Genomic DNA, 27,126 nt, shown 5'->3' with positions numbered 1-27,126 from the left:
CACAGTTCAAAACAAACTGCCAGGAAAACAACAGAGAGTTTGGAGTTGAAAACACCTGGAACTTGAGATTCTATGACGATTGGCCATAACAGTCTGGTAGCAGTAGAATCAATGAATGAAGAGAAAACTTTCCCGTTGTGAGAAAAACCTTCCAGATGTGCAGTCACAGTTTCATTCTTCACCTCTTCTCTACTGGAGGAGCTGTGGTGACACACATTACATACAAAGTTGTGTCTCTGCATCAGCAGCTCATCCTGGATTGTTTCTTTAGTTTCAGGCTGTTGAGCAGAACTTCTACACTTTGGCTTGTTTTCAAATTAGAGGCTTGATTCATCAATTAATGTCCTGATGATTAATAATGTCCCTGGAATGTGGTGAGTTTTCTGACCACATGTCCTGTTTCGTCACTTAGACCAACATACACACACACACACACACACACACACACACACACACACACACACACACACACACACACACACACACACACACACACACACACAAACACACTGCTATACACACACATACACAGTTGCACACACACAAACACTGCTACACACACACTGATACACACACACACTGCTACACACTTCTACACACACACACACACACACACACAAACACACTGATATACACACACATACACACACACACACACACACTGCTATACACACACATACACAGTTGCACACACACACACTGCTACACACACACTTCTACAAACACACACATACACACACACACACACACACTGCTACACACACACACACACACACACACTGCTGCACACACACACACACACACACACACACACACACACACACACACACACACACGCGCGCACACACACACACACACACAAATAATAATAAAAAAATGAAAATAAAAATTAAATAAAAATAAGAAAAAAAAAATATATATATATAAAATAAAACAACAACAACAACAAAAAAAACCTGAACTACTCCAATGAATACCGGATGGAATAAATGGCATCATGGCTAACAGAACGCCAGTTACAGCATAAAACTACTACTAATATCAATAATAATAACGAATGCGCATTAAATGTAATATTGCAGTTTTAAAGCACTGCTTGTTACATAAGAGCCATTCCAGAACAGCACATCCTTTATAGACAGTCGGTGTATATGTGAACGTACAGACTCACCCGGTAATATGAATGAAACTTGAAAGTAATGATGGCAATGTCCTTGTGAGAAACTGAAAAACAGCCTCTTTATTTGGTGATTGTCTTGATGACTGACTTGGCCTCTTCTGGGGAGGTAAAGTTTCGCTGTGCGCCTTCATATGTTATGCGCAGTCGGGCCGGGTGCAGTAAGCCGAACCGGACTCCCGGGATCTCACGTAGCTGGCGGCGGACGTCATTGAATGCGGCACGGGCCCGTGCAGTCTTGGTGGTGTAATCAGGGAAGACGGAGATGGTCATGTTTCAAAGATTCACGCGTTGTAATTCCCTTGCTTTCTTGAGAATATCGGAGCAATCCTTGAAATAATGAAGCTTTGCCACTATGGCACGGGGACGATTGCCGGCTCTGGGCCTCGGCATAAGGGACCGGTGAGCCCTGTCCACCAGCGGCTCCCTGTCCAGTTTCAAAGCCTCCATTAGTAGCTTGGCCACACCGGCGGGGGAGAGGGGGGGCGGGGTCGTCCTCCGGAACGCCGATAATCCGTATGTTCTGACGGCGAGCTCTGGACTCTAGGTCCTCACATTTATTTTCTAGCTTTCTATATTCTTTAGACAGATGTTCAACTTTGTTATAGAGAGTGACGATGTCATCTGTACAAGTAGAGAGGGACTGTTCCATCTCAGTAACCGTAACTTTGAGCCCCGAAACTTCTGAGCACTGAGGAAATAGTGCCAGAAAGTTGTGTTTTTAAGGCCAGCAGCTCAGTCTTCATGGAACAGAGATTCTCACTTAAAGCTGTTTGAAGCTCGGCTCTGAATACTGTCACAACCTCATTTCGGAGAGCGAGGAGAAGTTGGGTTTTGAGTGCGGTGATGTCAGCAGTCGGTGTGCAGCTCGGCTCCGCTGGGGAACTTGAATCACTCTGGGGCGAGGAGGCGGCGTTTGCACAAGGCCGCTGGTTAGGCTGGGTGTTGTTTCCTGCTTTGTTTAGCTTTGGTGGCATTTTAACGGGAAAAACGTGAGGCGTACAAGTCGGAGAAAGAGTAGTTCAAGTTTAAAAACTAAAAAAGTACAAAAACAGTGCGCATTTACAAAGAACGATTTCACTCTGCAAGAGCTCTACTACACGTGTCCTATTCCATGTCTCGCCAAGCCGGAAGTCTCATATTATATATTATTATGCAATATTTTTCAATTTCTAATATTAAAAGTCATGCTGTAAATATGGCTTGTGCAAACTTTCTCTGGCACAGATTAAACGACCCAGTCTCCCCCCAAGGACACCAAGATGAAGTTTTGCTGCTGTATTTTCACATCGAGGGTCTAATCTAACAAACACAAGGACAAACGGCAGTCTGCAGACTCATCAAAGAGGGAAGACCAATGAGAAGAGAGGGGACCAACAACAGGCCGCATGTCACAACAGCAATCAAAGTGATTTACGCTCATTTCCCCAAGAATATAAGATGTACGCCTCTAATGAAGTGTGTGGGAACACAGGCCAGGCTGTTGACGAGCAAGGCACAGTGAGGTGTAAGTGGATCAACAGCAGTTACTAGAGTCAACACTGCTCTGGCTCCAAGGAGTCGGAGCAAATAATGTCGTGACTCCCAACAACCGGTTTGTCCAGAGGGATGGTATAGGGAGGATTTGTTCTTTGATCATTTAAATATTCACCACCAGCAGTCACTTGTTCAGTCAGTCACACCTCAGACAGTCTGCGGTGGTCCATCATGGCCGTCAACGTCCCCGGTGCCGTGGTGATGGCGGCCTTCTACCTGCTGGTCCTCGGGACCGGCGTCTGGGCCTCCTTCAAGTCCAGACGGGAGCAGAAGAAGAGTGCAGCCACTGGGATGGAGATGGCCCTGCTGGGGAACCGAGGCATCGGCTGGCTGGTGGGGATCTTCACCATGACAGGTGAGCGCCGCGCTAACGCTGGGATTTCATTACCCACTGAGTAATCACAAAGTATCTGGATGAGATCGAGAAGAAAATCAAACTGCTGCAGAGAAACAGAAGGACTGCAAGGTGACACACATGTCACCTCCGGGTGCTTCCTCATATTCAACATGAAAGGAAGTTCAAAAAGACAAATTCAAAGTCAAACAGCTTGAGACACGCAGTGGAATCGAACTCTCGTCTCTCTGACTCTCTTGCAGTGTAGTCAGATATCACTCAAGGTAATGACAAGAACATTTTCAGTAGAATTTCTGTGTATTTTTCAGTTTTGAACAGACGTGACCATAAATTAATGAAGTATTTCTACAGCCAATAATATGAAAGTATTTTAGATATCTGTACTTTAATCTTTCCTTCCAATATGATAGTGAGAACAAATATCTACTTTCATGACTTTAAACTGCCTCCTACATCTACATAAGAGCCTGTGACCTTACTGGGTGGAGTTAATGCAAACTGGCTCATGTCCAGGGTGTAATCTATTACTTCTGAAAGTTTTCCACTGTTTGTTGTCAGACTTGTTGCTACATGCTTGAGAAGGTGTGAGTCCTCTCATTAAACCTTCATTTGCATAATTGTGTTTACAGCTGATGTTCGTCATGGTGTTTTTGGAACTCAGCCAACTTGTCATGTCGTGCTCCTCTGCAGCCTCATAGGAGGGTTCTAGTGCTGCAGGCTGTGTTTCCTTCTCCTCTGCATGTTGCAGATGGGCGTGTCAGGCGGCTGTGTCAGAGAGGAGAGAGCCGGCTGGGTAATTCCCTGGATTGGGTGCAGCTGCTCAAGTCGACTCTGCTCCACTCAGATCCAGTCCGTGTGTTCCCCCTCACCAAACCTACTCCTTTGGAGGAGCACCAAGCGCAGGGGTGTCAAACTCAGTTCCTCGAGGGCCGAAGCTCTGCACGTTTTCCACGTCTCCCTCCACTGAATGTCCTGATGGTGAACCCTAACCACGTTCAGCACAAAGCCAGATAACCAGCTGCTCATTGCACTCAGCTGTGTGGAAGCAGGGAGACGTGGGAAATGTGCAGGGCTGCGGCCCTCCAGGACCGGAGTTTGACACATGTGATCCAGAGAAAGGACTCAAGCCTTGTTTTATTCCCGTTTGAAGAGTAAAAGATCCTTTGTTGACGTTGAATTGGTTTCCAGGCTGTTTCCTGCACTAGAGCCTCCGTCCACCGCCCTGCAACACCAACTGGACCTGTTTCTGTCTATTGACACTTTAGAATTCAGTTCAGTTTTATACAATGGTATTTCTACAGCTCCAAGTACAACTCAGTCATTTCAACACGATCTACAAAGAAAAACCAACAATTCACATTGTATTTTCATTTATTAATTAATTTGAATGAGACAGTGCATTTTGATGAACAGACAATGCTGTAAATATACCAGGTTTAGCTCAGAGCTCATTTACATCTTCAGTCCCACAATGCAGAACCATACCACCAAACACAAATATACATAGGTACTAAAGTATGTGTGAAAAATAACGCACACTAGAAAACCCACCACATTACAATACATTTACCAGACAGTACATCATTTAAAAAAACATTACTACATCGATGGAGGCTTTCTGCTGACCGGTTGGGGTGAGGGGACAGAGGAGTAGAAAGGATAGGATGGATAGAGAAATAGATTGGAGGGATAGAGGAGAGGAAAGTCTAGGATAGGAAAGACAGAGATCGATTGGGGGGGATTCAAACCTTGATTTGGGTAGTGGGCAAGAAACAGACCCTGGTACAGGTAGGGAGCTCTAGAGAGAATGGCAGGAGGAGGAGAGGATAGAAGAGAGGAAAGGATAGGACAGATAGGTTGTTTAAGTTGGGGGAGGTAGAGAGAGGTAGCAAGAGAGGCGAGGGGGAGGTTTTTTTTTTTTTAAAACAGTCCTAACTATAAACTTTAGTAAATAGAAACGTTTGGATTCTTGTCTTAAAAGTAGATTCTGTTTCAGCCTCCCTAACTGAAACTGGGATCTGGTTCCACAAGATGGGAGCTTATGCTGAAGGCTCATTGTACTTTCAGAAAACCGAGGAACCTCCAGGGGGCAGCACTCTGAGAACCAAGTGTTCTTCTTGGGGGATACGGGACTAACAGTTCTTTAAGATATGATGAGGCCTGGTTGTTAAGTTCTTTGTAAGCTGGAAAAATTATTTAAAATGATATTCTAGATTTAACAGGGAGCCAATGCAGAGAGGTTAGTATTGGAGTGATGTGATCTCTTATGCTGGTCCTTGTCAGGACTTTCACTGCAGCATTTTGAATGAATTGAAGACTTTTTAAGCAGTTATTTGGACACCCTGATAATAAGGAGTTACAATAGTCTACTCTCCAAGTAACAAATGATGGATTTGTCTTTCAGCATCACTCTGAACCAGCATGTTTCTAATTTTGGAAATATTAACCCCCAGGTTCCTCACAGTGGTACTGGAGGTCAAAGTAATACCATCCAGTGTGACTATATCTTTAGATAATTTGTCTATCAGATGTTGTTGAGCAAATATAATCATTTCAGTTTTATCTGAGTTCAGGAGCAGGAAATTATGGCTCATCCGTGTTATGATCAATATTATCAAAAGCAGAACTGAGATCTAACAGGACCAGAGCAGAGACCAGTCCTTTGTCTGAAGCCACGAGAAGATCATTAGTAACTTTGGCCAGAGAGTCTCTAATAATAATTATAATGGATTGGTTTTATACAGCGCTTTTCTTGGCACTCAAAGACACTTTAATTTGCATTATTCATTGACTCCATACTTGATGGTGGTAAACTGTGTAGGTAGTCACAGCTGCCCTGGAGCAGACTGATGGAAGCGATGCTGTCATTTTGCACCGTTGGCCCCTCCAACCACCACCAACTATTCACTCTCTCACTGGATTAAAGAAGTTTACAAAATCATTACTGCTCAAAGTTAAAGGAATGTGAGGTTCTACACAGCTATGACTTTTTGTTAGCCTGGCTATAGTATTGAAGAGAAATCTAGGTTGTTCTGGTTTTCTTCTATTAAGGAGGAATAGTAGGCGTTTCCTGTTTTGTGAAGGGACTTTTTTATAGATTAACAAACTATTTCTCCAGGCTGTTCGAAATACTTTTAACTGAGTTAAATACCGTTTCTTCTCTAACTTTTGCACTGATTTCTTTAGAGTTCTCAGATTATCATTATACCATGGAGAGATCCTCCTCTGAGTTGTTGCTTTTATCTTCAAGGGTGCAAAAGAATCAAGTGTGGAGTGAAGTAAGGCTGCAGTTCCATCTACAACCAAGTCAACCTGAGTAGGACTGATGGTGTGGCAGCTGTTTACTGCTGCATCCACAGATGGTATTGAAGTGATTATTGGTGGGAGTACTTCCTTAAATTTGGTTACAGCATCATCTGATAGGTATCTCTTATATTTCAGTTTATTTTCAGGGGCTATAAAGCCAGTTCATGTAAATTTGAATGATATCAGGAAGTGATCTGACAACAGAGGGTTGTCAGGAAAAAACATTAATTGATCAACGTCAATAGTGTAAGTGAGAACAAGATCAAGCTTGTGATTAGTTTGGCTGTTATTTATTATCTCGGGATTCTGTGTTTTGTGATCCATCTCTCAGCCACGTGGGTCGGAGGAGCCTTGATTGTTGGCACTGTGGAGATGATGTACACACCGTCAATGGGACTGATCTGGACACTCATCTTGTTCACTGCATACAGTACGGGGTTCATTGTTGGTAAGAGTTACAGTCATATCTGCCAGGCTACTGCTCATCTGGATTTGAGAAACACTCAAAACAGAAGAGAATTGAAGAGTTCTTCAAACACACCATGATAAACAAGGAACATTTTCTGCTCAGATGTTGGTTTGTGTTTCTGCAAAGAATGCAGATTGATGGAAAGGATCAATGGCTGACAAGTTATTATGTAATTTTTTTTATCAGTGTTTGATCTCTAATCTTCAAAAACACTATATACTTTTTGTCTCCTTCTGTTGCACTTTTCTCCTCAGGTGGTTTGTTCTTTGCGAAGCCGATGAGAGACATGAAATGTGTCACCATGATGGATCCGTTTCACTTGAAATATGGAAAAATCGCTGCAGCTGGACTGAGTCTGCTTTCAGTTATGGTGGATGTGACCTGGGTACCAGCAACACTGATTGGACTCGGTAAAAATCCATTCTCCTAGAACTTGGTAGTTTTATTTTGACAGTCACCTTTATTACAATCAAACCTGGTAGTTTTATTTTGACAGTCACCTTGATAACAATCAGACTTGGTGGTCTGTCCACTAGAATGTTCTCCCAGTGTTAATGTTTAGAGCTCATTGTTCTCTGCAACTAGTGGCCCACCATGAAAACTACATCATTTCTGTCTCACGTTTCTGCCGTTTCCATGGAAACAAACAGTGTTTTTAGATTGTTGCTGTGTAAACGTGAAACCTTTCTGAAACCAAAACACTGAGTTTTCACTTGAAACGTGGTGGTGTAAACGAGGCTTTATCCCGGCGTTACTGTGATGCTCATTGGCTGCTGTGCTGTGGACCAATCCTGACGGTGTCTGACAGGAGGAACCATGAGTGTGGTCCTGGATGTGTCCTTCTCCGTCTGCATCTGGATCTCTGCTGCCGTGGCCGTGGTCTACACCCTGCTGGGAGGCCTCTACTCCGTGGCCTACACTGATGTCATACAGCTCGTCCTCATCTTCATCAGCTTGGTAAAGGCTGCTGGAGTGTGTGTGTGTGTGTGTGTGTGTGTGTGTGTGTGTGTGTGTGTGTGTGTGTGTGTGTGTGTGTGTGTGTGTGTGTGTGTGTGTGTGTGTGTGTGTGTGTGTGTGTGTGTGTGTGTGTGTGTGGTGTCACTACAGCACCCACTAGTGGCCAAACATATAAACTACATCTTGTTCAGTGTTTCTGCTATTTTTATAGGAAGGGCCATCGTTTTCTAAACGATGGCCTTTCAAAAAGGTTTTTTCAAAGTGGTTGAGAATTTTATTTTGAAAGGCCCTCACCTAGCTATCCACGTAATATCCATTTGGAAGGTTTTACTAAATGAGGACTATTAATTTGAAGGACTTTGGAGCTTTTATTTAGAAACCAAGCACATGCAGGTTAACTGGCCAAAGTTGAATTGAGATCTCGTTGCTCAATACTGTAAATTGCAGAACAATGTTCTCCCAAGGTGCAGTTACAGTGACATCATCGAGATGGAGGGAGAGTGGTGAAGAGGTCAAATATGGCTTTACTTAGGCAGAAGAGGAAGAAGAGGAGGAAGGAAAGAGAGAAACGACAAATAATCCAAGATCCCTGCCCCCTGGCAAGGCTGGTGGAAGGGTTAGGGTTAGGGTTAGGGTTAGACAAGACTATTAGACTATTAGACTATTAGACTATTAGACTATTAGACTGTCAGGTAGATTAGTCAAACCCCGCCCATTTACCCATAGTTCCTTTGGGTGAGAGGCCTGGATCCTAGCAACCACCACAGTGGAAGGGTTAGGGTTAGGTTTAGGGTTAGGGTTAACCCAAACCCAAACCCTGACACCTAAAGTATATTTCTATATAATCTGATCCGGTTCAAGGAGGGTTAGAAAGAAAACCTCCCAGGCTCTGTGTATTTATTGTTCCTTGTCTTTTTCCTACAGGTTGTCTGTGTTCCCTTCGTCATGATGAACCCTCACACCGTGAACATCAGCCAGACTCTGCTGAACAACTCTTTACACTCTCCATGGATCGGCACACCAGACGTTAGAAAGACATGGTTACTGATTGATGAGTTCTGCTCCTTGGTAAGATCAGGCAACAACATCAAGTAATATATCTCCTACAATCCCACTGCACTAGGACAGCTCATGTCATTTGTGTTTCTGATACTTCAAAACTAAATTCAGGGAAGAAAATCTGCAGATTTAATTTTTAATTTACTGCATTTTGTTTTGAAGGCACTGGGCTGTCTGGGATATCAGGCCATCCACCAGAGAATCTTGTCGTCTTCTTCTAATGCGACGGCCAAGCTCACATGCTTTGTTGCTGCTTTCATCTTTCTTGTATTTATGATTCCTCTCGTACTGCTCGGGGCGGCCGTGTCGTCTACAGGTAATCAACAGCTTTACCTACTGCAGTCAATTGTGAAAAATGGTGTCTGTGTTATGGTCAATTCAATTCTAATGTCATTTTGAAAAAGTGTCCCTCTGGAGGCTCCCGCTGAGGCAGAGGATCAAAGTGTTTCCTGGTTTCTTTAAAGGGCTGTGAGATTGAGCCTGGTCCAATAGATCAGTCAGTCGTCTGATGGCATGGGACCACCTTCGATAGTTCCGATTCAGAGACAAGGTTCTAGGTGGAGCGGCATTGAGAAAATAAGGAGGGACAGAGTGTCCATCTGCATAAACATCCTGGAGGATGTAAATAAACCAGTCTACCGGCTGTCTGGGAGAGTTAACATTTTGATAATTGTTTTCAGGCTGAGCAGTTTCTTTTGGCCTTGAGTCCTCAGTCTCTCTGCAGTGAATCCATTATATCTGAATGTCATGGCCCTTATAGCTTCCAGCCCAATTGTCTACTTCTTCAAGTTGGACTCCATCCAGTGGAGATGTTCAACAGTCACACCCTGCTTAATTTTGAGTTCATTTATCATGAGTCTGAGCGTAAGAGCTCTGCACAGTCCATCAGTGATGGCTGGCAGCCTTCCCAGAACAGCTGCCAGTGTCATGCTGAACTTTGCCATAGATCAGGAAACTGCCGGCTCCAATCAGCAGTATACTTGTTATTATAAGTCCAATTATGTAGACGTCGTCCACATCCTCGCTGGAAAGGATGGAGAGACACACGATTCACCAACTGCTTCAGGAGTCCAACATGTATCCAGCAGCAAACGTTCTGTATGGACAGACAGGCTCTCCTCTGCCCATTCTTTTTGCCAAATAAATTTGGTCAATTGCATTGAGAGACCAAATGATCAATTCTATCATGTCGGTTTAGTTAGAGCAGTGTTTTTCAACCACTGTGCTGCGGCACACTGGTGTTCCACGAGATATAGTCAGGTGTTCCGTGGGAAATGATCCAATTTCACATTTTTTCTAAAAAAAAACATTTGTGTGCAGAGTAATCTAGTATAAATACTGTGGCGAGCGCCGCAGAAGAATTGTTCTGTGTCGAGATTCTTTTCTGCCAACTGATCACCAGAGGCTTTTTTTTTTACATGAACGCCCGCAAACGGAACTTCATAACAGGATCAGACTCCACACAACACATTTCTCACTCATGGTTGCACACCAACATCCAACAAACCAAACTAGACGAAATAATTAACCATCTGAACCGAGGAACAAAAACACAACACAAGCACAAATCAACACACACAACAACCCAACAATAACCCTCCATAACTTCCGGCAACACATAACCTGAACTCCCATCATGCCCTGCAGCGACCAAGTCCGTGATTGCTATAATACTCACAACACGTTGCCGGTGAAATCGAAACTTAACAGACATCAGTGTGGTTCATCTCCACCTCCTGCTCCCATCTTGTATCAAAGTACTGTGTCAGTGACAGTGATGGAGACGTTTTTGAAAAGGAAGAATGTGAACCAGGATCTCAGCTCTTCATCCATCAGGTCCAGGTTTCACACTGAGTGAGTAAAAATTAAAAAAAGAAATTGGGAAATACTTTTTTCTGTATTCATTTGATTCCTATTGATAAAGCATTGATGAGAATGACTTTATATTGTTAATAACTACAGAGTTTCACATTTTAACATTTTCGGGTGGTGGTGTGCCTCCAGATTTTACCAAAGAAAAAAGTGTGTCTTGGCTCAAAAAAGGTTGAAAACCACTGGGCTAGAGATGTAGGGAGATGCTCCTACTAGATTCTGACAAATACAAGACAAGAGGTAGCAAGAAGGGCAGATAAGGGAGGGAGGGAGAGAAAAGCGTCCGTCTTCATGATCAGCAGTTTCCGTCAAGCATTGATAAAGTAGCCATCTACAACTCATCAGTAATGAATTCATACACATATATAATGATGTTGTCTGCATAGAGACTCGTTTACAAATCCTTCTCTGTGCAAGTGAGTAAAGTCTCCCATGTTATGGCCCCTAATATCGATTCTGGAAGAGGTCGTCACCCTGCAGCTTCAAGGACATCTCGATCCCAACAACGTCCTCAGACATTTCAATCAGGTTTGAGGCCCTCTCACAGCACAGAGACTGTTCTGACAGAGTTTAGATAGATTGATAGAGTTTTATTGTCTAACCCAAGGGTGTCATTATTACTTAAATTCACTGAGAAGGGAACGGGCCGGCTGCAAGTTGTTCAGTTCTTGGAATTAGGTTTCCTCTGCTGTTGAGGGCTGTGACTGCAGATGGAATGAATGATTTTTTGTATATTGTTTTTCTGGCCAGTGGGACTTTGTATCTTCTGCCTGAGGGGAGGAGGGTGAAGGAGTGATGGAAGGGATGGGAGGGTTCCTCTGTGATCAGGATGGCTTCCCTGATCACAGAGTGTTCATACAGGTGGGACAGTGGAGTTTGTGCTGAGCCAGTTATTTTGCTGGCTTGGGCGGTGATGCGGGATAGTTTTATTTTCTGTTTGCTGGTGAGGAAGTTGTACCAAGATGGGATATTGAAGGTGATAATGGTTTACATGAGTGACCGGTAAACCATTATTAGAATCTTCTTACTGATGTTGAAGTGCCTTAGTTTCCTGAGAAGATGGAGGTGCTGGAGCGCTTTACTGTAAATGGTGTCGGAGTGTGTTTGGAAGGACAGGCGGGTGTCTATCTGTGTCCCAAGATACTTAAAACAGTCCACCTGTTCAACCTGTTCTCCCAGGATGATCAGGGGTTTCAAAAGCTGAGGTGTAACTGCTGCTCTGTCCCTGCCCACACAGCACGGCTCCTTTGTCTTTTGGATATTAAGATCCAGTGATTTCCCCCTGAAGGTTGTGGCCAGGTCATTGACTGCCAGTTAGTACTGGATGGGAGCCTCCATACTGTCCATGTGGGCCACCAGGGCCAAGTCATCGGCATATTTAAAAAGACTCATTCCCTCCCTGCTACAGGTGAGGTTGTTCGTGTAGGCAGATAACAGAATGGGGGATAAAGCACAGCCCTATGTTTAAAACCCGTCTACTGGATTTAAAGCCATTTAAAAGCACCTGCTGTGGTTTTGCCATGAGGAAGTCTTGTATCCATAAAATCCCAGTTGGGTGGATCTGTAGGTTCATGAGGCAGTGCAGCAGGGTGTCAGTGTTTACGATGTTAACAGCCGAGAAGAAATCCATAAATAAAATCTGAGTAAGTGGTTGTGCAGAGTCCGTGTTTTCCGCAACTGTATCTAAAAGAGTCAGGCTTGCATCTTCCACACCTCATTTTGTGCTGTAAGCAAACTGGAGAGGATCCAGTTAGTCGGACAACATGTGTGACATTAAGTCACACACCACTCTCTCCATGCATTTGCACAGGACTGATTTGAGGGCCAGAGGCCTGAAGTCTTTGGTGTCCTTAGCCCGTGCCTTTTTGGGGATGGGGATGCTTAAAGACTCCTTTCACAGGTTGAGAGCACAGCCAGAGTCCAAAAGGTGCTGGAACAGTCTGGTGATGACTGGTCCCAACTGTAGAGCACAGTCCCTCAGCCTCCTGCCCCTGAGCCTGTCAGGACCAGAAGCTTTGTGAGGGTTTACCCTCAGTAAGCTGCTTGTTCAGAAGCTGCTCATCCACAGTGATGGCTTCGTCGTCAATCTGACAGTTCAACTAAAGTGTTGTGACGTTGTTTTGGTTGAACCTACTGAAGAAGATGTTTAGACTGAAGATGTTTAGTTCTTCTGCAAATGAGGCAGGGTCTTTGCAACCAGCTGCAGTTGGTTTGGTGGCACAGCCCATCATGATATTTAGTGCCTGCCATACCTCCCTCACATTCTCACATGTCAATTTATCCTCTACTTTTTTCCTGTAGTTATTATTTGCAAGGGCAGACTGTCTCCTGAAGTCCTTCTCCAGCTCTTTCACCCTCTGCTTGTCCCCCTGAAGAAATGTTCTTTTCTTCTGGGTTATGCAGACTTTCATGTCTTTGTTGAACCATTTTTTATTGTTAGGGTAGATGGTTATTTTTTTGGTGGGAGTGACAGTGTCCTCACAGAATGAGAAATATGAGGTCATTACTTCTGTCAATTAATTCAATTTGATACATATGCGTTTGGGATATTTCCATAACTCAGATCCAGAATATTGTTCATTCTGGTGGGAGTGGTGACGTATTGTTCCTGGTCTGGCAGCTGTAATGAGACATCACAGGGATTAAAATCCCCCAGAAGAAATAGAGGCTGCGCATCAGTTTGATTTAGATTAGATTAGACTAGAAGCTTTATTGTCATTGTACATGGTACAACGAAATTGCGGTGTAGCTACAATAACACTCAGTAGACATACAGTGGAACACAGGCAGCCATTCTCACATTCAGCATCGCATTCATCTCAGCAGACACACCATATATACAGAATAACCTAAACATTGACGCTCTGTGGTAGCTGTCAGCGATCCATTCTGCCGCCGTGTTAGAATCAGGACGAGGGACAGATGCTAAGATCACAGTCAGCTGGGAGAACTCTCGGGGTAAATAATGCGGTCTGAAAGACACCGTCAACAGCTCCTAGTGCTTACAGCACTCCGTCTCTCTCACTGTAAAGTTTGTTGCCCACTTACTGTAAATGGCCATACAGAGCCTGCCCCCAATCGATTTCCTGGTTTTCCTGGTTCTCACTGAGTCCCGGTCAAAGCAAATTATGTTAAATCCATCCAGTTGCCGGTCTGTGTCTCCGGTGAGCCAGGTTTCCATGAAGCAGAAGGGGCTGGTCTGTCAGTAGTCCCGATCGAACTGTAGGAAGGTAGAAAGTTCATGTCTTGTTTTGAAGCGATCGCACATTTGACAGCACACTGGCCGGTAACAGCAGCCGGCTGCCTCTCCTCCTCAGTCTGTTTCTGATGCCTCCTCTGGACAAAGTCTGTTTCCTGGCCAGAGAGTCATTAAAAGCAGCCACAGGCCAAGCAAATGAGGTGCTGTTGTAGTTAGCTGTCCATTGAAGCAGTCCATTTTCAAAGATACCCACTCAAAACAACGAATTAAACATAATAAACACGCAGACACTCAGAGCGGTGTCAGGAGTCACTCTGGCAGAGTAGCGCCCCCTCTCTTTCCTCAGTGTGGTACACAGAACCACACTGAGGAAAGAGAGGGGGCAGAAGACTCCGGCTCCCCCAGCCTACTGATCCTGCTCCACCTATTCAGTGACGCCGTGTTCCACCAAGACTGAAAGAACGAGATTGTGGATACAAGTGTCAGGACTCGTGGTGGAGCCATTGGTCCTCCACAGTGAAAGGAGACAGCTAAAGTGGTTCAGGACAACGTCTAAGAGAACCACTGGTGTCCTCTATGTGAACCAAGGACATCCGACTCAGCCCTTCAGCCCGGTCCAAACTACCAGGAGAAATGACATCTCTTGGATGGTCTTCCAGAAGCTTGACGTCCTTCAGAAGTGTTGGGGGAAGACAGGGGTGTCTGGGCTGATTGTCTCTCCATACTGCCACTGGGACCGTATGCAGGCCAAGTTGGATAGAAGATGAATGAATTAAGCATTTTAGGTCTATCAGTCAAACTCTTTCATTCTCCTGTTTCCGTCCTTCAGACTGGAACATGACCTCCTATGGTTCTCCGTCTCCATACGACCGTGGGGAAGCAGCTCTGGTCCTGCCCATCGCCCTGCAGCACCTCACCCCGACCTTCGTCTCCATCATCGGTATCGGATGTGTGGCTGCAGCCGTCATGTCGTCAGCTGACTCTTCTTTGCTTTCTGCTGCTTCAGTTTTCACCAACAACATCTACAAGAACCTCCTGAGACCAAAGGTGAGCTGATCTAGAATCCAACTAAACTGCTTCTTCTTACTACTACAGTACCCAACTCCCCATTCAATGGTTTTACTGTATGGAGAGGAGCCAATAAGGATGATTTGACAGACTGAATGAATGAACATCTGGTATATAATTCATTGTTTTCTCCCCAGGCACCAGACAGGGAGACCATGTGGGTGATCCGTGCTGCTGTGGTTGTGGTGGGTGTGGCTGGAACATCTCTGACCAGCCTGAAAAACAGCAGTGTGCTCTTCTGGTTTCTTGGAGCCGAAGTGTCATACGTCCTCATCTTCCCTCAACTCGTCTGTGCCCTCTTTTTTAAAGTGTCCAATGCTTACGGGGCTCTTATAGGCCTTCTGGTGGGACTGGGGGTACGACTCCTCAGTGGACACAAAACTGTGGGACTGCCCGTCATCCTCCATTTCCCAGGATGCACTCTGGAGGACGGCGTCTACGTCCAGTACTCTCCGGTTAAGACCATCTCCATGGTGTCTGGTCTGGTCTCCATCTTGCTCTTCTCCTACCTGACGTCTGAGCTCTTCAATAGAAACCTGCTGTCTGAGAGGTGGGACGTGTTCAAAGTGAAACACCGGCAGCTGCCACAAACACCAGCAGGTGGCGCCACAGAGCTGAAGGAGAATGAGAAGCGGAATGGAAACCTCCCTCCTTCTGACATAACAGAACCAATGATGAGCACATGTTAACATTCCTGTCTGGTGTTTATTTACTCATGTAATGAATGAAGGGGGAAACTACAATCTAGGCTCATGAAATCCATTGCTTCATGCTCCTCGTCCATCCTTCCATCTTGTATTCTGCTTATCCAATTCAGGGTCGGGGGTTCTGGAGCCGATCCCAGCTACTGTGGGCGAGGCCAGGATCCACCCTGGACAGGTTGCTGGTCTGTCACAGTGTCACGTTCGTCAGTCCAATATACATGAAATGTGATGCAATTAGAAGAAGCTCTTTTTAAACATGGTTCCTTATTTTCAATGTTTCATTTAATTAAATCAGAGAAATTTCCAGTCAAATGGAAACAAACAGCACCAACATCCTTGTGTTTTTTTTGTTTTGTTTTGGGTTTTTTTGCCATTGAGGACTGATGCATTGTTTAGTATTATTATACTTGTTCGATGTGTTGAACTTTCTTGGTTTGGGTTTACTAAGTGGCTTAAAGGAGCCAATTAAAAATACTTTGTTATATTACTGAAGTAGTTTTCAGAAGTATCTGTACTTTACTTGAGTTTTCACATGTATTCCAACTTTCACTAATACATCAGTTAGTGATTGAAGATGAATAATTAGAGGTAGAAAAAGCTTGTTCAGTAAATAAACTGCTGTAATCCAAACATTTGACTTTTTTATGTTGCTTTAGAGAAACGGTTTACAAAGAAATAGAATATATAGCAGGCCAGCAGCTCGGGAGCATAAACCCCCCACACCCTCACATACTCACACAAGACGACACCCACACTTATATATAGAATACACACCCCCACACACACATACACCCATGCTCACATTCACCCCACCACACACACAAACACACACAGACACTTACACACACACACCCGCACACACCTATCTGCACTCGTATCTCCCTGATACCTATCTACACTGTGATCTCCCTGATACCTATCTACACTGTGATTTCCTTGATACCTGTCTACACTGTGATCTCCTTGATACCTGTCTACACTGTGATCTCCCTGATACCTGTCTACACTGTGATCTCCTTGATACCTGTCTACACTGTGATCTCCTTGATACCTATCTCCACTGTGATTTCCCTGATACCTATCTACACTGTGATCTCCTTGATACCTGTCTACACTGTGATCTCCTTGATACCTGTCTACACTGTGATCTCCCTGATACCTGTCTACACTGTGATCTCCTTGATACCTGTCTACACTGTGATCTCCTTGATACCTATCTCCACTGTGATTTCCCTGATACCTATTTACACTGTGATCTCCCTGATACCTGTCTACACAATGTGATCTCCATGCTACCTATCAACACAGTGGGATCTCCTTGATACATATCTACACACTGTGATCTCCCTGATATCTATCTACACACTGTGATCTCCCTGATACCTATCTACACTGTGATCTCCCTGATACATATCTCCACTGTGATTTCCCTGATACCTATCTACACTGTGATCTCCCTGATACCTGTCTACACTGTGATCTCCATGTTACCTATCTACACACTGGGATCTCCTTGATATCGATCTACACAATGTGATCTCCTTGATACCTGTCTACACAATGTGATCTCCATGTTACCTATCTACACACTATGATCTCACTGATGCCTATCTACACTGTGATCTCCCTGATACCTATCTCCACTGTGATCTCACTAATACCTATCTACACCGTGATCTCCCTGATACCCATCTACACTGTGATCTCCCTAATACCTATCTACACTGTGATCTCCCTGATACCTGTCTACACACTGTGATCTCCCTGATACCTATCCACACTGTGATCTCCTTGATACCTATCTACACTGTGATCTCCCTGATACCTGTCTACACTGTGATCTCCCTGATACCTGTCTACACACTGTGATCTCCTTGATACCTGGCTACACACTGTGATCTCCTTGATACCCATCTACACTGTGATCTCCCTGATACCTATCTACACTGTGATCTCCCTGATACCTGTCTACACTGTGATCTCCATGTTACCTATCTACACACTGGGATCTCCTTGATATCGATCTACACAATGTGATCTCCTTGATACCTGTCTACACAATGTGATCTCCATGTTACCTATCTACACACTATGATCTCACTGATGCCTATCTACACTGTGATCTCCCTGATACCTATCTCCACTGTGATCTCACTAATACCTATCTACACCGTGATCTCCCTGATACCCATCTACACTGTGATCTCCCTAATACCTATCTACACTGTGATCTCCCTGATACCTGTCTACACACTGTGATCTCCCTGATACCTATCCACACTGTGATCTCCTTGATACCTATCTACACTGCGATCTCCCTGATACCTGTCTACACTGTGATCTCCCTGATACCTGTCTACACACTGTGATCTCCTTAATACCTATCTACACACTGTGATCTCCCTGATACCTATCCCCACTGTGATCTCCCTGATACCTATCCACACTGTGATCTTCCTGATACCTGTCTACACACTCTGATCTCCCTGATACCTATCTACAGTATGTGATCTCCTGGATACCTATCTACAGTCTGTGATCTCCCTGATATCTGTCTACACTGTGATCTCCCTGATACCTGCCTACACTGTGATCTCCCTGATACCTATCTACACACTGTGATCTCCCTGATGCCTGTCTACACTGTGATCTCCCTGATTCCTATCTACATGCACTCTGGCAGTGTACACCAGTCCAAACATTCTGACCAAAGACCTGTGAAGACTTATCGTTATACCTGGGCCACCCCATTCCAGTCTCACAGGCACTTTGCCTGTTAGACGATCTCACAGAAATTAAAAGAGAGAAAAACGAGTCCTTCACACTCCTGGTCTCTCGAAGTGTGACGAAAAAGCCAATCCTCATGAACTAGAAATCAAAAAGTAATCTTAATATAAAGTTATTTAAAAACTGACTCCTAGACCACATCACATTGGAGAGAATGTTGCTTGTAGGAAGAATCAATTGGCACAATTTGAGTTGACATGGTCCCCAATAATTTATTTACACCATGTAGCCCTGGGGGGGGGGTAGTACCGCCTTGGGGCTCTTGGGGCCACCTGTGGCTGGGGTGTTGAGGCTTGGGTGGTTGGCGGCCCTGCGATCTAGGGGGGTGGGCATCTATCCTGGGGAGTGGCGGCCTGGCCTGGGGGGTACTGGGGAGGTTGTGTGGGGGAGGGTCTGCTCTGGTTTGGGGGTGGTCCCGCTGGGGTGGGGTGGGGGTTCTGGGAGTTGATACTACTACTACATTGTGAGATGTGATAAACTGTAGGGCCAGATGATATTGAACCAACCAAACAACAAATATGTTGTGGAAGAAACATAACTGAACCAATAAAAAGATGTATACAACATATATCTATGTATATAACATATATCTATGTATATAATATATCTATGTATACAACATATATCTATGTATATAACGGGCAGAAGGGGGCTAATCAGTGCCTGTTAGTGATCATGTCATGTAGACACCTGCACACAAAACTGTTAAATACAGAAAGTAGCAACGTGGCTCCTTGTAGCACAACAGAGCCACTATGAGCCACGTATAGTGCTAACCCCCTTTTAGCACCAGTGTTTATGAGTTCATCATGAAACCCTGATTTGACCCTTCATCAGTTACTAAGGCCACATTTAGAAATAAATACATAAAGAGCTTTTTCTACAATCATTCATTGCTACAATAAATGGAGCAGTTTTTTTCTCAGGGTTTCCAATGGGAGTTTTGGTTTGATCTCTACGACATTCCTAGAGAGATCACACCATGGCTGTGGAGGACATTGGTCATTTTAGTGACTAGAGGTGGCGCTAGAGAACACATTGTTATAGAATTAAAGGTTAATTGAATTACTGTTGTGAGGCACTGCTGGGTTTTGAACCCAGGACCTCCTGTTTACTAGACAGGCACTTTGACCAGCTAAGCCACAGCGCCTCCTGCAGGGCATTTTTAGTGCTGCTTTACCTGGTGTCAGATGTACTGCAAACACATCTTTACATTTGATCACAGTCTGAAAAAGATGGAGAAAAAAACACATTACAATTGTCATTACAGGCTGTCACTGTCACAGGGTCTAAAGTTAGATTTACTTTGTTTTACATAAAAACTGTCAGATTACAAACAACATTGAGAGTCTGTTTCTTGATCTATGATCACAATTGTGCAAATGGGACTAAACCCACATTTGCCAGAGTTGAACTGAGTTTTGGAGTTTAAAAAAATATTCCTTTGTGTTTCTGCCCAGTTTCGAACAGGGGACCTTTTGCGTGTTAAGCAAACGTGATAACCACTACACTACAGAAACTATGCGTGAGACCAATAGGGTGGTAGAATTCTGAGATCAAAGGGCTCATATTCTGCAAAATTCTCTTTCTCATGGTTTTGCAGCAGTAATATGAATCCCAAAACCTGGAATTAGAGAGGAGTGAGTTCACTACTATCAAAACATTGAACAGATTCAATGTTTTATACATTAAAAACGATATACTATATACAGTATATGTTAGCAGAGTCTACACTTAAACACAGCGTTAAACGTGACATAACACAGCACACGTCTTTTTCCTTTGTGATCACCCGGACCTCGGGCACACCATCTTTATTTTCACACGTGTGTTAAATCAGCAATCAATCTTGACATGATCAATGAGCGTTGCCATGACATCATATGTAAACAAAAACAAATCCAAACACATGAGAGCATATCCCAAAAGTTGGGACATTTGTTTCAAGTCCTCATGGGGAGACGGAACGTCGTGAGGACATGAGAAGCTCACTACACGTCCTTCAACTTCTTCTGACGCCGACGGTGAAGACATTTTTCAACAAGTGTCACGGTTTTCCAACTACAAGCAGTTGTTGGGGAGCTGCGTATCAGCTTTGTAGCCCTGTTCTCATCCAGCCTGTCACAGAGTGACAGCAGAGGAGCTCCGTCTCCACGGCAACAGACTCACCTGCACTAATCAGGCTGCCAGCAGGCAAAGCCACGCCCACTTTTCAACTGTTATTTAACTGTCAGCTTTTTAAACTGTTTGAAACTTTCAATGTTTTTTAAACTTGGAACTTTTCAAAATCTCTTTCAACTGTTTCAACTGTTTAAACTGTCTTCGTTTTTTTTTCAACTTTATTTCAAACCTTGACCTTTAAATGTTTTGAAAATATTTAGCTTTTTGAAACTTTTTCAACTTTTTCAACTCTTTGAAATTTTTTCAACTTTTTCAGCTTTTGCAACTTTTTGAAACGTTTCCAACTTTTTCAATTTTTTTCAATTTTTTTTCAACTTTCTGTTTTAAATTTTGTTTTAAACCTTGACCTTTAAACTGTTTTTAAAATTGTATGTTCTTTAAATCTTTTTAAACTGTTTCAACTTCATCTCTTCATGCTTCATCAGTCTTCATCTCTCCTCTTCATCCTTTTATTCATCTCTCTTCTTCACCCTTCTCTTCATCTCTACTCTTCACCCTCTTCTTCATCTCATCACCCTTTTTAAACTACCAGTTCTTAAAACTCTTTCTTAAACTCTCACTCCACATTTTCCAAACTTTTAACTTTTTAACAACGTTTTAAACTGTTTCAACTGTTCAACTGTTTCAAGAACATGCTTCCCTCCTGTAAACACTAGTACTGGGTATGACATCACTGGGTGTGACTTTGATCTGAGGGCTTTGGCTCAAGATGAAAGTGAGATGATCCATCTGTCTTTGACTCAAGATGAAAGTGAGACGATCCATGTGTCAACAGGATCACAGTATGATATTTCATCACATGGTCTATATAAAGGAGAGGCCAGCTTGGATCTCCACATTTGAACTGTGGAGGTGCAAGGACAAGCAAGGAGCTGCGAACCTGAGCACTGCGAGGAGGTAGAACCTGAGCACTGTGTACCATGGCCAACTCAACATTGGGTACCACGGCCAGCTCAATACTGTGTCCCGCTGTACTGGGTACCACAGTACTGGGTAACGCTGTACTGGGTGCAGCAGCCAGCTCAGTCCACCAATGTTCCACAGGTAAGTGCAGTAGAATATGAGTAAATACCTGAAAATACAACTTATGTTGAGTATGTTGGGTAGAATGTAGACCAGTAGTATGAAAGCTTAAATTAACATTTCATACCCCGTTAAAAAAATTGGATCCAAATCTGAGTGACAGTATCATCAGCCAATCAGATTTTGATCCAGCTAAAGATGGTAAAAGACAGTAGGTGGTGGGGTTTGCCTTCCAAATGCCAACATTCCCAGTTTCAGGGGTTTAGGATGTTATATTTACTGAAATCAGGAAGAAGGAGTAACAAGACACCATTCAGCTCCTCATATGCTGGAAACTGTGTTGTGGAATTTCTAAAACACTTCTGTGTTTCTGCCCAGTTTCAAACAGCTGAGGTGTTTTACAAACCTAACGTGAGAACTGAGCAGTGTTGCCAAAGTTAACTTGAAAAACTAATCTGATTATTAATTAGTGGTTACTCCTTCAAAAGTAATTTAATTACTTTGCTAATCACTTGTTTTTAAAAGTAACTAAGTTAGATTAGAAGTTACCTTTTCAGTTACTTTAAGCAGCTGCTGACAACACCCCCCCCCCCCCCCCCCCATCGTCTGAACATAAAGGTTACAACCTGTTTTGTCCCAAACTCTGCTGATCCTTGCCTCCTGCACCATGTTTGTACATATTTGACCTTTGACCTTCATTCTTTTTTGAAATGTTTTCTGACAATTCTTTTATATTTGAAATCTTGTTAAGACCACATTCCGGTCCTTTCCTAACCAGCCCCCTGACAGTGTCTTAGAAGAACTGCTTTCATCTGAGCCTTTGAAGAAAGGCTCCATATCAACATTTTACAACTGTAAACTGTCAGAGTGTGAAAATATCACCACTCTCGACCACACCAAGTGTTTTATGGACAAAATATCTCAACAATATCTTTTGACTCTTTATCAAATTGCATGATAATAAACTAACTCCTATTTTATTTCCTCATGAGTGGCCCTAAAACTCTTCTGCAGTAACAAGTTGGTCTGAGTTTCTTAAAAAGGTCTATTTTAAAACCTGCTAGTGAATTTCAGTCCACCATGTCTGTGGCAGACAGAAGAACCAGACTGGAGGTAAAACTGTGCTGAGCTGAGTGAACTCATTCTATGATCAACAGTTACCATGGCAACATGGCAAGAGCTACTTTCTGACATCACTGTGATGTCATCAGTCTCAGTATCGACTGCATGACCAGCAGAATTTCAAATGTTGAAGTCTTCAACTGAGATAAAATACTGCAGTGAGTCCTGACAGGAACCAGCAGGAACACAAAATCTCAGCTGGGAGTCGAACCCCCAACCTCGTTATGACGGCGCCACTCTGTTTCATCTTGTAGATAAAACGTTGGGTCTGAATTCCAGTTTTTCTCGATTGCTAAAACACCAAACCTGGTTCCTGCAGCACAAAAGCCCAAACCTTCTCGTCATTCCCAGAAGCACACACACATTTCCCAGAACCAAAAACACAATTCACCAGCTTATTGTTCAAGAGATCGACATCCAACTTGATGCAACTACCTTCTACTGCGACAGACAGGTGGTGCTGGACTACATTCATAATCAGTCCAAGAGTTTCCATGTGTACGTCCACAACAGGGTACCAAGAATCCACCAGACCACAGAACCAAACCAATGGAAGTATGTTCCTTCAGAACATAACCCAGCTGACCATGCTTCTAGGTTAGTCCAAGCCTCACAGCTAACCAGAACCAACTGGCTCAAAGGACCAGCATTCTTGTACAAACCACAGAAAACCAGTGAGCAACATGGGACTTTTAAACTCATCAGTCCAGATTTTGATGTAGAAATCTGATCACAAGTGACAAGTTGTGTCATGACACAAAAGGACAAGCTACTCAATCCTGAGAGGTTCACAAAATTCTCTTCATCGATGTCCTTACAAAGATCATTCTTCCAGGTAATCACCATGTGTCCACATTGCTCATCAGACACTCTCTTTTGATCTCCTTTGATCTCCATGAGGAGCCTCTCTCATCTGAATTGAATCCACAGGAGGTAATGAGACATTGATGGATTCTGCTGCTCTCTGATTATGTAACTAAACACACCTGTGAGCTACAAGCTTTAAATACTGGAGTTTCAATCACAGCAGGAGGTCATAACTCAAGGGTTTTGGTCCAGAAGTATCTGCAGATGAACTTCATCCACAACTGAAGGTTGCACTTTGTGTTCATTCAGCAAACACATGGTTCCTCATGTCAAAACTTTAATCAGTCTTTCATTCCAGAGCTGAGACAACTGAACTCCACAGATTTACTGCTGAGCAGTCAGTTCTATGTTCAGTTTGGGAATTAAACCCAAGACCTCAGTGTTCTGAGATGAGAATTCCATGAATAGGTCAGACTTGCATGAGGAGAATGAAGCTCATATAAATGAATCATGACACTCAAGATCTCATGGTCTTGATCAGGGGTGTCAAACTCAGATCCTGGAGGCCCGAGGCCCTGCACGTTTTCCACGTCTCCCTCCCCTGAATGTCCTGATGGTTCATCACCACATTCAGCACAAAGCCAGATAAGGAGCTGCTCATTGCAATCAGCTGTGTGGAAGCAGGGAGACATGCAAATCATGTAGGGCTGCAGCCCTCGAGGACCGGAGTTTGACACGTGCTCTAGATCCACAGTGGGGGCCTCTCCACTGGAAGACTCATAAGAGAGAGGTTCAAATGTCAATTCTACCATTTTGTCCTTGAGGACATCACTGTCTGAAAGTAAAGCCCGACGTGGGGCTTGAACCCACAACCCTGAGATTAAGAGTCTCATGCTCTACCGACTGAGCTAGCCAGGCACCCTTTTCTATACTTCTGGAAGGTTCACTGTAATTGTGGAGAATGTTCTGCTGCAGGAACATCCTCCATCATGAGTCATGGAGAACGTTCTGCTGCAGCAACGTCCTAAGTAAGAAAGTAAAATAATTCAGTTGATAGTGATGTTTTGTTTACAGGTTTGCTGGATGTTTGTCTGGAGAAATGTTTCATATCACAACAATCAAGAGACACTAAATCACTATTAATCTACTTTCTGCTAGAGACATAAAGTTTGGGGAAGGTGGGGATTGATCCCTGTATCTCATGCATGCTAAGCATGCGCTCTACCTCTGAGCTACATCCATTGACTTTTCACTTTCTGTTCTCGTTGTGAGTTCAAGTCCCACATTGGGCAGAGCTCTCTATTGAGACAGTGGTGTCCTTGAGGACAGAATGGTGGACTTGATATCTGAACCTCACAGTTGAGAAGTCACCAGTGTGGATCTAGAGTAGCCATCATATCGACCCTCATGGGCCCTGAGGTCCTCGGCAGTAGTGACTCCAGGTCTCGTGTAGCCGAGGACGTTCTGGGTTCTCTAGTTCCTCTCATCTCACACCTTCGCCCTGATGTTGTTGTTTGGTCGTCCAAGAATTTTCTCTCCAAGCCAACACTGTCAACAAGTCCAAAACCACACTGGAAACAAATGGTGCTCCAGTAAATGGTTGGGGATCAATTCAAGTAGACTTTCATGTCCCTCATACACCTAAACCAGGACCTCAGTGGGAAACAAGATCCTACAAGGAAAGTTGATTTGGGAAGAAGCAGTCATGCACTAAGCAGAGTGGCGCAGTGGAAGCGTGCTGGGCCCAGAACCCAGAAGTCGATGGATCAAAACCATCCTCTGCTAGTGACAGTTCAGGTTTTCAGGCTCTGACTTCAGATCACAAGTGTGTGAAGTCAGCAGGGATTTTCTCTTCCCAGTAAGAAAACAAGGCCTGTAAGAAAGTGTAAGTCCAGTGAAATAGCAAGTATAGAGCCTTACCTTACTGTCAGCCTCGTTGACTTGTTGTCTCCTCTGGCCTCAGCTGCACCTCGACACCCTGTCCATGAAAATCACCAACAGAAGGCTGACAAGTTGAAGCTCACATTGTGTTGAACTTGTGTCTATTTTTCAGCAGCTGTTGCTTGATTGTCCTTCTCTCCTCCGAACAATGAATCCAAGTGCTATTGTTTCTTTTAAAATGAGGCTTTCTGCAAGATCAGCTGTTCTTGTGATGATGTCATGGTTCTGAAAGAGTTCTGGTCCTGCTCCTGTTTCCATAGCAACTGTGGATGTAGCTTCAAATAGTTTCCACAATGTGAGCAAGTCACAGTCAACCGTGGTCCTGAAGGTCTTCAGTGGAGGATTTTACACTCGTCCTTCATCACTACAGAACAAGTAGCCTGACCAGCTCAGTCACTAGAGCATGAGACTCTAATACTTTCACACAACTTTCACACTTTGAAGCATCAGAATATGAAATATGATCATAGATCAAGAAACAGACTCTCAATGTTGTTTGTAATCTGACAGTTTTTATGTAAAACAAAGTAAATCTAACTTTAGACCCTGTGACAGTGACAGCCTGTAATGAAAATTCTAATGTGTTTTTTTCTCCATCTTTTTCAGACTGTTATCAAATGTAAAGATGTGTTTGCAGTACATCTGACACCAGGTAAAGCAGCACTAAAAATGCACTGCAGGAGGCGCTGTGGCTTAGCTGGTCAAAGTGCCTGTCTAGTAAACAGGAGATCCTGTTAGATTACTCGTTACTGAAAAAAGCAGTCATATGAAGGAAGCACTTTACTAATTAACACGTTACCAGCATCACTGCACTATAATGAGGATGATGAAGATGATGACTAATATGAGGATGTGTATAATGACGAGTAGTGTGAACATGAGAATGGAGAAGACAATGAGTATGAGGACAGTCGTCCCCTTGTTTTCACCGTGACTTTGAATTTGCTGAAATCAACACCCATTTTTAGGCTTTGGCTCAAAACGTAGAACTCTCCTCAGCTGAGTTTAAAAAAATAATGCAACGTCTATTTCAGTATTTACTGATTGGTTTGTTGGAGTTTTTAGAACTGCTAGAGTAGCTAGCAAACTTTTTAATCACTTTATAGTGTAATGTGTATCTGGTTACGTTCTATGCATACATTAACGTTCCATTTTGCTTTTTTGTATTTAAAAAAAGTGTTTTTTATCTCATTCGCTAAACTTCAAGTTTATTTCATGCTTACATTTTAATCAACTTTTGTGGCGTAATTCACATCTCGAGGGTTGGTCTCTTTGACTATATATATATATATATATATATATCTTTTTTGGGATTATTTTATCAAACTGTTTCAGACCACATACTATTGAAGGTTTTTGGGTGAAGTTTAATTGTATGTGTGTTCAAGAGTACATTTTTTGTAATGTGCTGGAAACCAGTTATGGAGCATTTTGTTTGTCATTTCCTAAAACCTATTGATGAATTGAATCAATATATTTAATATTATGCAAAATCGACAAGTGACAAATGTTTTGAAGGTGTTGATCTTTTAAGAAAAGCTCGACTGATTTGGAGATTTTGCA

The 27,126-nt window shown here is 43.4% G+C and overlaps 2 protein-coding genes across 2 annotated transcripts in view; one reads left to right on the top strand and one right to left on the bottom strand.

Moving 5' to 3' along the window:
* The window catches only part of LOC308147500 (uncharacterized protein), a 1,504,609-nt gene that overhangs the window by 850,026 nt on the left and 627,457 nt on the right, over positions 1-27,126 (bottom strand).
* LOC308147757 (high-affinity choline transporter 1-like) lies at positions 2,885-15,774 on the top strand (the record flags this gene model as incomplete). Its single annotated transcript, XM_080520087.1, has 8 exons — positions 2,885-3,068; positions 6,706-6,822; positions 7,098-7,253; positions 7,652-7,800; positions 8,725-8,868; positions 9,022-9,175; positions 14,760-14,977; positions 15,136-15,774. 8 exons carry the CDS (start codon positions 2,885-2,887, stop codon positions 15,685-15,687), a joined length of 1,674 nt encoding a protein of 557 aa, XP_080376213.1. The 3' UTR covers positions 15,688-15,774.

Source organism: Blennius ocellaris (genome assembly GCF_963422515.1).
Source record: "Blennius ocellaris genome assembly, chromosome: 24".
In the NCBI taxonomy this organism is placed as follows: Eukaryota; Metazoa; Chordata; class Actinopteri; order Blenniiformes; family Blenniidae; genus Blennius; species Blennius ocellaris.
The sequence above is the reverse complement of the archived record's forward strand: the minus strand, read 5'-3'. Positions and strand labels throughout refer to the sequence as shown.